Below are 14,720 nucleotides of genomic sequence, written 5' to 3' on the forward strand. Positions count from 1 at the left end.
AATTTTTAATTGTGTTGCTGTGTATTTGTATTAGGCACATTGCTTTAGGAGGGCCCCCTGAAAATTTTGATTTGGGACCACCTGCTGTAGCAATGTACTGAATACCCGCTTTTTTAATGTATTGCATTCGATAAGAAAACGTGAAACATTTAAACTTATTCCAGACAAGAACGAGGACTTTCACTCAGCAATCACAATTAGCACGGGCCGAGAAAGCGTGTAAAAGGTTAAATTTTGCAGCGTCAAGGGAAGAAAGCAGGAATAACAGTGAGACACTGAACATTCATTTCTTTTTTTGTTTCAAGAATACCTCGAAAGAGATGTGCGCAATGCTTTAAACAGCTCGTTCGATCCTGAATCAATAGTAATCCAAAGGTCAGCGGTTGACATCTCCCTCAGCGAGTGCCCAGAGCAGGTGAGTGTTCTCACAGCAGGTGTTTGAGGAATATCAGTATAATGTCGACGATAAATTATTTTCCTTAAAACATTATGTGTGTCCAAAGGTTAGTCTTTTCGTTTTTTAACGCTCAGAATATAAATTTTCTTGAAATATTTAATCAAAGCGTTTTAACTTGATTCCTAAGAGAAAATCCCAATGACGGTTAATCCTAAAGGCTCGTAGACAGCGGAAACGCCGCGCAGATAAGTCAATTACTGCAAGATTATGACTATATTGTTACGAAGCGGCAAGCCGATGACAACAGGAGAACAGAGGACAGAAAGAAGATGTTAGATGACAGTGAGATGATGTTTAATGAAAATGTCAGTGGGCTTAGCGCGAGCGCTCCTGCCCGCGCCACTGCTCGCTTCGTCTTCCTTCCTCGTCCGTAACAATATGAGGACGAAAATAGGAGTTTGGTCAAGGGAATTGGCCCAAACTGGTAATACTCTTTTTCCAGCAAAAATAATTTATCCGTCGAATATTTCTAATTTTTGTGTTTGTTGGTAAAAGCGAGCAAACATATTTTTAGTTTGAAAGAAAAACATTTTAAAAATTTCTTGAGGGGAGCCGTGAGTTATGGGAAGCATACAGACTCGAGATTTGAATGCGGAGTTCGGAAAGAAAACTATTTATCGAATAGACTGTTAGTGCTTTCTGAATACCACTCACCAAAATTGAATAAGACCTACACCGCGATGACACCATGTGTGGCCTTAAATGAAGTGCCTATTTCATTCATTTTTGTTTCCCAGTCAATTTGTGCTTATAAAAACGCGAGCGGACACAAAAGAATGCACAACAAATGAATGAAAAATAAAACAATATTTCGGCATTTTTTGGAAAACATTTTTTTCACTGTTATTAGAAAAATCGACGTAAAGTACACCGACTGTGCCACGTATCAAGAATACATCTGCATTTGAAGTGTCGCTTTAAAACTAGAGCTCTTCACCCTCTTTTCCCTGTAGTAGTAGCTAAATGTACAATAATAAGACAAAAACAGCAGGGTGCAGACAGTAAAATATGCGTCTTCAAGACCTGTTAAATGAAGCTGTCGGCGATCAATCAACAATTTCTTTTCTTTCAGTGCAAGGAACCCGAGAACCCTAACGACAACAACGTAAGTTTTTCTTGCCAATAAGCAAACTCGAAGTGCACCCAAGTGGGAGTACAGCTGGGAAAGGAGAAATGTTAATGCGAGCACAAGTGCCTACAGGAGCATCTAGATTATTATACATTCATAGCGGGAAAATCAGTCGACCATGGTGATTTTTGTCCCAGCATAAGGATTTCTATAAAAAGCTTGAACGCAATTCATCATACCGTTTAATGATGACTGGTGAAGGCTGCTCTTTCTGCCCGGACATGGTGTATTTCTAAAAACACCCGTCTACGTTACTGCTCGCATAGCTTAATAGAGACAGGAAGCTGAAAGGTGGCCCGAGAACATATGACGCGAAGTTTTACGGGAGGAAGTTCGCTGCCATTCAATTCACGTTCTTCGCGCCGTCTAGAGTTAGCCAGCTACAAATGCAGCGTTCTGTGCGCGCAAAACTGATAATTTTATAATAACTTTTGTTCAAACCGTTTCTTAATTTGAAACAATATGCGAGCATTGTGATCACAGAACATTAGATACCATCGCACAGTATGGAGGCATCTGCGAAACCACGAATGGTCGAAGAAAATGCCGACTGGAACATCATTTTATAATGACGAACACAAGTTGCCCAAGAGCCAAGCCCAGCGGGGGACACTAGATAAAACTATATATAGTTGTAGGAGAGTAGTTGTTATTGTTAACAAACTGATAAATACTCTTTTGGAAACAGGACGCTCATGTTGTAGAGAGTGAAATCAAAATTCTGCAAAATTTGTTTAAGCCACCCTTATTAGGCACACTACTAAAAGCGTTTCAAAAAACGAGCCAGATGACGTCAGTCTAAGAGGTAGTTAAGGTTGCGATTGGTAGCGAGCAAAAAACGTTGGTTTTCACATCAGGAGCCGCACCGAAAACCATGGTGGTTGGCAAAAACCGAAGGATTTCGAATCAGGATGTGTTGCGACTTGTCAATACATATTGTTGCCTTGGTAGTTTGCATGCTGTGGATGTTGCTGCAATTGAATGATAGCTATCACAATATTGATGTTGATTTCTTTGAAAACTGATACTACTCAAATCTGATTTTAGTTGTCTGGAATTGGGGGGGGGGGGGGGGCTGTAGCAATAGAGTGCTCAGGGATTATTTTCATTATGTGTCTCGAGGCATCCTTGGTGCCTTTCAGTATCTTAATTAATATCACCCGGTCCAAGGACACTTGACAAGCTTGGCTTATCAGATTGGTTTGCTATTCCATAAGAAGTTATCGTAAGACGCAAACCAGCGAAAATGTCAACCTCGTGAGCGTGATGGAACTTTGGAGGAGTCATTGCTAGTAAAAGAGCTACAAATCGGAGAATTCTTCAGTGACACCTTAGTTTTGTAGAAAACTTTTATGGTAGAATGATGGCATGACGTTCAGGGGGATATTACAGCGTTTTTAGTGTGAGGAATCTCTCACGTGTCCGTGAAGCACCACAAATGCTTTTCCCACTTCAATGCACTTGTCAAGAGCTTTCCTTGATGTAAGAGCAGTTTGTTTCATTTTAAACGTTTCTGAGAATTTAAGAAAGCTTGGGCTTCCTGGCCACACTTCGAATGCACATGATAGGTATATGTGTAATTATGAGTAAAAATATACTGTGCTTGAAAATGAGCCAATTTTACGAACCCTTCTCTCGAAAGCGTATATGGTGAAGTTTGGAAGATCTTGTCAAACAGAATGAAAAGTCTTTTTTTTTTTTTTTCGTAAAAACAATTATGCATGGTTTGGGAGTATTGATGGGCGAGGAAGAAATGTAGAACAATGTACAGTGATTGCTGAAGCCAGCAGTGCACGATAATAGCGTTCTCCATTCAGAGCTCGGAGCAAAAAGGCAAATATTTTAGGCAAAATGGAGCCCCGAAACTGTGCGTGAAGGTGAATGTAAAAACCTAATAAAAAAACCTTCTCAATTGTCAGTATGTGTGAATAAGCAAACCGATTAAGCTCTAAAGCTGTAATGTCGTCGCTTAGTAAGTAAATGGCCAGGGGAAAGCATTGTTTAGACCCTGTATTACCGAGTACAGGTGACTAAGAAATTCAATTTCGCTGTCTGAAGCGCGATAGCATACATCGAATAGGATTGTAGTCTGCAGAAGCCATATGTTAACAGAAACAATGTCATGATTGGAGATGATGAATGCGACTGACTTTATTGTAGTAAAAGGTGTAGGGTACTCCGCCGTCGATCTGCAATGTTGCAATACGGTATCCCAGCCGACAAGAGATGCATGCTACATGGGCGTTAAAGCGGAAACCATATGGCGGGTACATTCTATGCGGCAGCAATCAAAGAGGTCAGCAGGGCACGACATTGTTACTGAGACAGCACTACTTGGGCAGAAAACTGCCCCGAGGTGGTAACTAACTTGCGCAGAGACACTGTTTAATGCAACTTTTGGACGCTCCGGCGTGTCGCCTGCAACGAAGTGGGCATGGCGCTTTAAGTATAATGCAAATATTAGACAAGTATAGGTTTAACAAAATAATTTCTTTACTAAAAAGTTAGTCCTGCCTGGTGTTTTCTCGGTCCTTTTCGAAATCACCACCTGCCAGGGGCACGTTTAAGGTTTTCAGAATCTGTAAGTTTTCCAACTGTCGATGACGCCAAAGCCAGCGCTTACGACATCAGACATTTTATTTTGAAGCGGAAGCTTCACGATGGCAGCGAGCTCGAGCAATCAGCGTCACTGTCGATGGGAGCCTGAAAGAGCGCCAACTCGGGCCTCTTCTTTCATGTGGAAGGCTGACATTAAAATCAGCCTGCCATGGCATTTGAATTCCCGTTACCCATATGCCACGGGTAGGAGCTGCTAACTCTGGTCTCTCCTTTCATACCGGAGGGTGATGTCAGAATCAGCCTCCAGAACCCTTTGCATTCACATTACCCCTAGGACACGCAGGCACGTCCGTACGGCTTGGTTAAAGCGGGACTCTATATGTGGGCTGGTAGCTTAGACTTTCATGTCATACCCTTGAACGCTGAGCTTAAGTGTCCCCAATAATGTAGCTCCTTACACTGATAGGCCGTGATAGGGTAAGGATGTAGCAGTCAAAACGTTGATCTAGGTTTAACCAGAGCTAAACCACAGCTGATTTTTATTACACGGTGACACTAAAAGATCATGTCTCATCAGATCGGTGGCGGCAAAGAAAATCTGGCGGTGAAATCAGTGAGCGCCTTCAAAACGACGCGCCGCGTGGTCCCGTTACCACTATGTCAGCGTGTTTTGTGTTCAAGGAAAAATTCTAGTTTTATTTTCCACGGATGGCGCTCCCGATGAGGCGCACTAATGTCATTTGGAGGTTATTTAGAGCGGGCTATACCCATAGGTAGTACTAGAATGATTTTAACGCAAGATGTTTAGTACACTATGTCGGGGAAAATTGTCCGGTGACGTCAGCGGTGTCGACCATATGAAGTCACGTAGCCTAGAAGTGAGTGTGCCTTTTCGAGTTCATAGTTCCCTGGTAACGTTACCTGACATTGATTGATCAGCGGGTTGATCGGAGGACAGTACAAGGGGAATAAGAGGACGACGAAACGAGTAGTTGTTCGCAAGAGAGGGCGTGACACGTATCACGCATTAAGCGTGCAGACCCGCAACTCATCATTCCCCGTAGAACCGTAAAAGGATCAGCATTTCTAGGACAACAGCACTTTCATTGGCCTAAACAGGTGCGCTTATTCATGCGATACAGCCGAAAGTGGGCCAGCAGTATTATCGAAAAGTGTCAAAGAATTCCTCTACCAACATTTAAAGAACTATTTAAGTATCCCTGAAGCAGCCTGAAACCATTTGTTGGGCACCAGAGCGTAGGAGCTGTTTTTGCTTACGTCGTCCCAAGATTCTCATACCACAGAAATATGGTTGAAAATTAAATACTAATTAATTAGTGCCACACAAGATGGACGCTGTATTTAATTTGCATGCCCTCAAATCGGTCATTTACACATAGCCTCGGATGGCCAGTATCTGGCTTTTCACAAGGCAGTTTTAATGGCACATTGTAAGAAACTATTCTCGTGGTTTTCCAGCAACCAGACACTTTCTCGCAAATAATTCGACGCCATAGCTTGAAGTTTGCTTTCGTCCTCTTCTTCCTGTCACGAGCGGCCCTTTTGTGCGTAATGAAATTGCTATAACCAAGTGGCAATGCAACACTTATGAACGTGAAGGTGAAAGGCTACCAAAACAATGACAAGTAAAAATAGTCTGCGTAGTTTTCACATGCCTTAAGGCCCAGGTCCTTCGGTTATCAGCCCACGAAAGTTCTGAGCAGTGTGACTACGTACAACACAAGAATACGCAAACGACAGAACGTGCCATACGGCGAGAGGCTGTTAAAGAGCAAGTGCCAAAACAGTGTATATTTTAGAGGAAATTCAATCGCACCCTTGTTCACAATCTACAGAAATACATTAGTAACAAGGAGCAGAATGGAAACATGTTTTTTCTTCACACTTTTCCTGTTTGTCGGTCGCATTCAGGGATCCTTTTCATAGGGCCCTCCTATCGTTTTTTACACAACGGTCTTGAGAGAAGCCGTAAACTATGAGCCCCTTTTGCGTCAATCCGGTGTACAAAGGACGCAAAAGCTGTTCATCTTCCTGCGCCCAAGCTAACAAGTGAACGTCACTATCTAACGTATTTACGGGATTGTGGACATATAATGCGCATAAAGGCCGCAAATTACGCACCACTGCAGCTTGCTTGTGCCAATATAGCGGCCGGGCGGCGCGAGGTTTCGCAAAGGCTGTCACCAACCTGGACTATGGCGCTGCCATCAAGGCACCCTAAGTGAGATACCTATACTCCTAGGCGATGGAAATAAGCTGTGGGCGAGGAAAGGCAGAACAGGGAGCGTAGAGAGGGTGACAGGTCGAGAGCTATGCCCAGGGAGAAAGGGAGGAAGGAGACGCTGCAGCTGCGTTGATGTTTTTGGTTTGGTTTATGGGTTTTAACATCCGAAAGAGGCCTCAGCCTATGAGAGAAGCCGTAGTGGAGAGTTGCGTAAGTTTCGATCAACTGGGTTCTTTAACATGCACTGAGACCGCACAGCACACGGTCACCTTGCTTTTCGCCTTCATTGAAAAGCGGCCGCGGCGTTCTGGCTTCGATCTAGCATCCTTAGACACGGTAGTCGAGAACCATAAACACTACATCACCGCGGCGGGCTTGATGCACTTGGGTAGCATCTACTCGGCTTACACGCAAGAACACTTTCGATCGGCGCCTAGTGCCACATTTGTCAATCCCAGCGCACCAAGGAGAGGAAACTCGGTCATCCCGGTGCGCTGGCACAATAAATGATTCAAAGTGATTGAGAGCAAAAAAAAAAAAAAGAAAACTTCCTGTCATTTCTTTGCATAGACGGTAACAAAAACACCTAGCATGCTGAATAATGTAAACTCACGCCTACGGGCTTAATAGATCTCATTGGTTGCCTTCGAAATTTTTGCGAATAACATGACCTGCTCAAGAATTGGCTGGCTTCTTTTCAAGAGATACCGTCCCTAAAGGTAATTTCCGATACTAGGCCCTTTCAATTAGAGGAGCTAAAAACGCAAGAAAGCATTTCTAGCCGCCCAATGAGCTCATACACTCGATGTTTTTCTCAAGCGTCAGCGTAGATTTTAATATGGGTGAAGTGATAAAGACCTCTGAGCATGCATACTAGCAATCCCCGCGGAGCGCTTCAGAGCCGGCTTGAGCGGTGCTGTAACATGGCTAACGGGGTTGCGTGCCTGCATATTTTCTAGATCGAATCCTAAGGGGCACAAGAGGTAAATACACTGAAGCTCCATTGCAATGCTATTGGCGGCACATTGAGTGCTTTTTAAACATTGAGGCTTCGTGGCGCAAATTGTGGCATCCGTAATAAAGGCTCACCACCAAATTTCTTTTTCAGACCGTGTACCTGGAACGAGTCAACATCGCATTTCCAGTAAGGATGCAACGGAATGCCCTCCGTGGACTTTCTGGCCTTCAGTAGCTAGCAGCTGTATAGTTGTAGAAACATTTTAGGAACATTCAGCTATTAGCATTGAAACCGGGATATAAATGATAAATAGCGAGGTGGCTGCTTGCAACACACGTGTTGCTTTATTTCAGCACTAGGAGTTTACAGGCATCACGATTAGCACATAAAGAGCCTATATGCCCTTAATATACGACCTACATAAGGCACAGAATCTGGAATTTTAGATCAGAACTATAGATGTGGCCTGCCCTGAAAGAACAACAGTATAGTTGTTTCGCTTTGTGCGCAAGATGCATAAACATCATGTCTTTTTGGCTCACTATTGTAACAGGTGGCTTCTTTCGCTGAAATTAAAGTTCTCACCTTGCAGGGCAATGCTGCGGAGTTTTAATGTGAAAGCTTCCAAATAAACTTGCATAAACACACACACACACACACACACACACACACACACACACACACACACACACACACACACACACACACACACACACACACACACACACACACACACACACACACACACACACACACACACACACACACACACACACACACACACACACACACACACACACACACACACACACACACACACACACACACACACACACACACACACACACACACACACACACACACACACACACACACACACACACACACACACACACACACACACACACACACACACACACACACACACACACACACACACACACACACACACACACACACACACACACACACACACACACACACACACACACACACACACACACACACACACACACACACACACACACACACACACACACACACACACACACACACACACACACACACACACACACACACACACACACACACACACACACACACACACACACACACACACACACACACACACACACACACACACACACACACACACACACACACACACACACACACACACACACACACACACACACACACACACACACACACACACACACACACACACACACACACACACACACACACACACACACACACACACACACACACACACACACACACACACACACACACACACACACACACACACACACACACACACACACACACACACACACACACACACACACACACACACACACACACACACACACACACACACACACACACACACACACACACACACACACACACACACACACACACACACACACACACACACACACACACACACACACACACACACACACACACACACACACACACACACACACACACACACACACACACACACACACACACACACACACACACACACACACACACACACACACACACACACACACACACACACACACACACACACACACACACACACACACACACACACACACACACACACACACACACACACACACACACACACACACACACACACACACACACACACACACACACACACACACACACACACACACACACACACACACACACACACACACACACACACACACACACACACACACACACACACACACACACACACACACACACACACACACACACACACACACACACACACACACACACACACACACACACACACACACACACACACACACACACACACACACACACACACACACACACACACACACACACACACACACACACACACACACACACACACACACACACACACACACACACACACACACACACACACACACACACACACACACACACACACACACACACACACACACACACACACACACACACACACACACACACACACACACACACACACACACACACACACACACACACACACACACACACACACACACACACACACACACACACACACACACACACACACACACACACACACACACACACACACACACACACACACACACACACACACACACACACACACACACACACACACACACACACACACACACACACACACACACACACACACACACACACACACACACACACACACACACACACACACACACACACACACACACACACACACACACACACACACACACACACACACACACACACACACACACACACACACACACACACACACACACACACACACACACACACACACACACACACACACACACACACACACACACACACACACACACACACACACACACACACACACACACACACACACACACACACACACACACACACACACACACACACACACACACACACACACACACACACACACACACACACACACACACACACACACACACACACACACACACACACACACACACACACACACACACACACACACACACACACACACACACACACACACACACACACACACACACACACACACACACACACACACACACACACACACACACACACACACACACACACACACACACACACACACACACACACACACACACACACACACACACACACACACACACACACACACACACACACACACACACACACACACACACACACACACACACACACACACACACACACACACACACACACACACACACACACACACACACACACACACACACACACACACACACACACACACACACACACACACACACACACACACACACACACACACACACACACACACACACACACACACACAGCCCTTTTGAATCTGCATCTGTAACCTTATCTTCTTATTTGGGCTATCATTCTTCTTCAATACATTTTTTTAACATTTTGTCGCTCCGAGATTTATCGTCCTCTTCGTTCACGCTTCTTGCAGTGTTTGTACGCCCACTTTTGGCGACACTTTACAAAAGACCAAAGGGAGGCATATATAGTACGTATGGCCGACAACGTTCTGCACTCGGCCCACACTTTAGAAACAAGCACCCAGGATGACATTATGAAAGAAGTGGAGCGTATACTTGAGCGTGTATCAAGTGAGTATTATAAATAGGCTTCTTGGGAATTATGCTGTACATTACCCGCTGTCTGGTGGTGTATTCTACAGTTTTAAAATATGAAATTGTTAACCTCCCCGTAAACGATGCTAATATCGTGGCAGGTGACTGAAAGTTGTGGGACATTTGTGCATCGCGCAATTTAAGGATAAAATGGTGCATTTTAAGCGCAGTTGACATCACCTCAGCTATGAGTTGCGAAAATAGTTATTGTCTATTTCGACGTGGCGACAATGTTCCCACCATGATTTCTTGAGAAGCTCCTACGTCCATTAAAATGCCCATAATACTTTGATTTTTAATCAGGAGCAGCTACATATCGAAAGGAATTGCTTTTTCCTTGCTGATTCCTGACAGATTTCTGAAACTGAAACATTTCCCATTTGTCCACCGAGTCACTTAGCCTCGCTACTAAAGATCGAGGAATGAGAAAACCAATTCAGGCAACTCAAGTCTTTTTGTGAATATGACTGTACCACCACTTTGGCTAGGCAGCCATACAGTGACGTGATATGAAAAGTTTTAACACATGAAATCTTTATGCACTCTTTTATTTTAGATGATACCAGTGACTCTGGCGAAAACAACACCGAGGATAGTAAGTAGTGCAACGCCTCTCTGCTATTTTTTATACTGTGAAGATTCCTACACCGGCATCTTTGCCACGCAGCCGTTCAATACTGCCATATGAAAAATTTTAGCACATGAAGGCTTATTTTCTTCTTTTGTTTCAGCCGACCGTGATGATGAATACGAGGAACACATAGTAAGTCAGGAAACTACTTACTTCTATTTCCTATATGCGCAAATTACTACGCCGCCAAATTTTACGCGTAGCCATATTTAGCGTCATTTCAAAAATTTGACCGCATGAAGGCTTATTTTCACTTGTTTCAGCTGAAGCCAGTGACTGATACAAAACAAGAACGAGCGGAGTATGTCGTGCTACTTCTCTCAGTTTTCCGTATACCGCAGAGATGGCTACCCCACCACCTTTGCCACGCCGTCGTACAGTGGCATATCTATTGAAAGATTTAACGCATAATAGCTTATGTTGTGTTACGTTTCAAGAAACACCATTCACTAATATGCAAACGAGGACTAAATTGAGTCGTGCTATTCCACTCGGTTTTTGTCATGCCGCAGAGATTCGTGGTGAAAACATGCAACGCTTATGTGTGGCCTTTAGCAATAAATCAAAACAGTTAATCGCCTAGTAATAACTAGAGCCCAAAACTTTCGTGCTCTTAGTGTGGTTATGGTAATGTTGAGCAACCTTTAGTTTGCCTTGAAACAGTTCTACTTATCATCTTTAGTAATATCATTCACATCGCTTTTCCGGAAAGCTACAGACTCGTCATTACTCTAAGGAATTATTTCGCTCCTTTTGTGTTTACAAACACAACAAGCCTCACGTTTTTGGTTCTGCTGGCGCCGTTTTGGCACCGAGAAGCTCCTAACCACGACGGGCGTTATGCGCATCACGAAAACAGCAATGGACGAATTGATGCTTTTTGTTTATTTTGTTTTGTTTTTATTTATTTATTTAATAATTTTATTTATTTTTTTTATTTTGTAACAATTGAGTGCTTCTGAGTGACCCCGTTGGGCATTCTGCGTCGGTGAAGACAGCCAGTGATATCAATTGGATTGCAGCCGGTGATCTATGGCGTATATCGATGACAATATCGGTAGTAGTTTTTTCAGACAAGCTTACCAATCTGTTTAGGTATTGTCAGTGACTCTTCATTTAGTTCCAATTCGTCGATTTCCATTTCATTTGCTATTTTATATATGTGCAGCTCCTTTATGCAGAGCTATACACGTGAAAGGTTTACCTTTAGTTTCTTATTCTATGTGCTTGGTGCTGTGAGCGGAACTTTAGCTCCAAAATGATGTTTTCAATTGGTTTCTTTGTCTCATGCCCGTGTCCTGCACAATGAACAAAGAGAAATTTGGGCGCGGATAGTCATGCCCACCAGTTTGCAAACAAGTTGGCGGTTTTTGTTTTAAGCCTATATCTTTGCTTTGTATAAAGGTAAAGGAGCCTAGGGGATTCGTTGAGGGGATCCATAGTTTGCCACATAATATTGCCAGTAGGAGTAGCCAGTAGCATTCGCCCGAACCGTTTCTGGTTTCTGAAGGTTTGGCTTTTTTGCAACTATAACTCATGCTCACGGAATAATATTTGCCCTAAGAAATAGTCATTTCATTTCATTTATTTTCCTTAAAGGCCCGGTGAGGGGCATTATTCGTTAGTTATATTATGTAGCTTGCACTGAGGTTCCTTTTTCTTCTCTTGAACCTGATGCTTCTGCCTGGAATGCCCCAACGGTGGCGTGACAAGCGTAATTTTATAGCATACCTATTCTTGAACAGTTGCTCAAAATGGCTGAATAAGAATATAACCGTTGCATGGCTGTATATTGATCAGTATTTAAATAAAAAATGTTTGAGGTGGTTTGGGCTGCCAGTCCTTCAAAGAATTCAGGACTTTTGCATAACCCGTAGGGATACCACACATAAACATCGCATAACCTATGATTGAAATGGCGCATAGTATGTAGTGTTTTCTTAAATGTCCATTTGCAAAAGTTAAAATTAAACTCTCTATACTTCGCCATGAAAGACTCTTTTCCGCACACTAAGGTTTAATGATCACAGCTGAATATGCGATGTAGAAACGACTTCTCTGCGGAAGTTTTTTTCAGAAATCTGAAGCTGAGTATCGCACACAAGTTTTCATGCGGGCTGGCAGTTGTATGTATACAAGTGCACTTGCTGTAATACGTTTCTCTGGTGAAAGAAACATTCTTTCAGGAATTTTTCAAGTATTTATAGACGGCAGCGCCAGAAGTGGACCTGATTCATAGACGGTTGTAATTCAGTGCTACAGGTGGAGCGACAAAACCAGTTGTCACCAGATTAGTGCTTGGGAAAGGTGTGGATACTGTTTTCCGAGAATTTAGCTGGTCGGATCCAAGAAAAAGGTCAATAAACTCCTGCCATTGACCACTGTGGTTGCATTAAATGCATCTGATATAAGAGTGTGCCTCTTGTTTTCAGAACCTTTTTTTTATAATTTCCAGCATTGCATTATGTTTTGCTGTTCGGCCAACAATTGCATCTGCTCCTGCGACATCGGAAAACACCCTGCAATTCGTGTACAAACGTTGGCCTCTGCCGGAATTCTCTAATCATTGTTGCCATTGTTTAGCTTGCTTGGACGCCAGACAGCGGACAGCTTTATTTTGCAAGTGTTGGTTATTGGAAATGTAAATTATTCACGCAATATACTGGAAGCCAGCAGTTGTGGAGGTCAGGATTGTCAATAACAATGCTCATTGTGTAATACTTTTCTCAAAATTTATTCTATACTCCTTCAATTATGGAGAGCAATAAATAAAGGTAGAGCTAATAGTACATTTGTAGGTGCCATGCATCCGAAGCCATACCAATCATATACAAAAAAAAAAAATAAATAGAGCTGCGCTGAAGGTGAATAAAGTATTAACCTCTATCAGGGGAAGAATGCGAGAACAATAAAAAAAAAAGACTATGTTCTGTAGATCACTCAGCAACTTATCGGCGATGCTCCACAGCAGATGGGAGGTATACCCTGCCGATGCTAGCCTCTGTATCAGGACGCGCAAATTGGAGCTGTCTTCATGCTCTCAGGACCTCTCGACGGCGCTCATGAGTCGACGATCCCTCATTTCGCTAGCTTCGAATGGGACGATGTGAATGGAAAAAGCAGCTTTTTTGAGCGTGCCTCATACTGCCAGCAAACTTGGTCTAGGAAAATTAAGGTAACCCGTTTGTGTAAAAGTAAAAATATTTATGACACTGAAGCCATTTGGTAGAAAATAATGTTTACACGCTCCAGGTGCCTCCTACAATGCAGAGCTAAATGGCCTGCTGCAAAGTTGAGCCTAGCTTCACTGTGGGTATGCTTTACAACCTTCTGATTTACATAAACAGAACATTTGGTGTTCTTTTTGCTTTCTTGTTTTTCTTAAATTTATCCTGCCCTTTTTCTTCAAGAATGCTTCATATGCGCATACTCGCGCGCCTCGACCCACTGAGACATTCTTGCGCCACCCTTCAAAACACCGCGTCAGCTTCGGCTTTTTATATATCGCTTCAACGATCGAATTAACAAGGATTTA

The 14,720-nt window shown here is 43.5% G+C and overlaps 1 protein-coding gene across 1 annotated transcript in view; it reads left to right on the plus strand.

Annotated features, from left to right (window-relative positions):
- LOC146186304 (uncharacterized) overlaps window positions 1-14,720 on the plus strand; it is a 45,475-nt gene that overhangs the window by 28,935 nt on the left and 1,820 nt on the right. Inside the window, exons 6-11 of the mRNA XM_084605653.1 lie at window positions 306-415; window positions 1,530-1,562; window positions 7,499-7,534; window positions 10,371-10,530; window positions 11,111-11,149; window positions 11,286-11,317. Of these exons, the coding sequence (XP_084461779.1) occupies window positions 306-415; window positions 1,530-1,562; window positions 7,499-7,534; window positions 10,371-10,530; window positions 11,111-11,149; window positions 11,286-11,317 (410 nt within the window). The remainder of the gene's footprint in view (window positions 1-305; window positions 416-1,529; window positions 1,563-7,498; window positions 7,535-10,370; window positions 10,531-11,110; window positions 11,150-11,285; window positions 11,318-14,720) is intronic.

The sequence above is a fragment of the Amblyomma maculatum genome, chromosome 6 (genome assembly GCF_055883805.1).
Source record: "Amblyomma maculatum isolate TAMU_Amacu chromosome 6, ASM5588380v1, whole genome shotgun sequence".
NCBI classification, from domain to species: Eukaryota; Metazoa; Arthropoda; class Arachnida; order Ixodida; family Ixodidae; genus Amblyomma; species Amblyomma maculatum.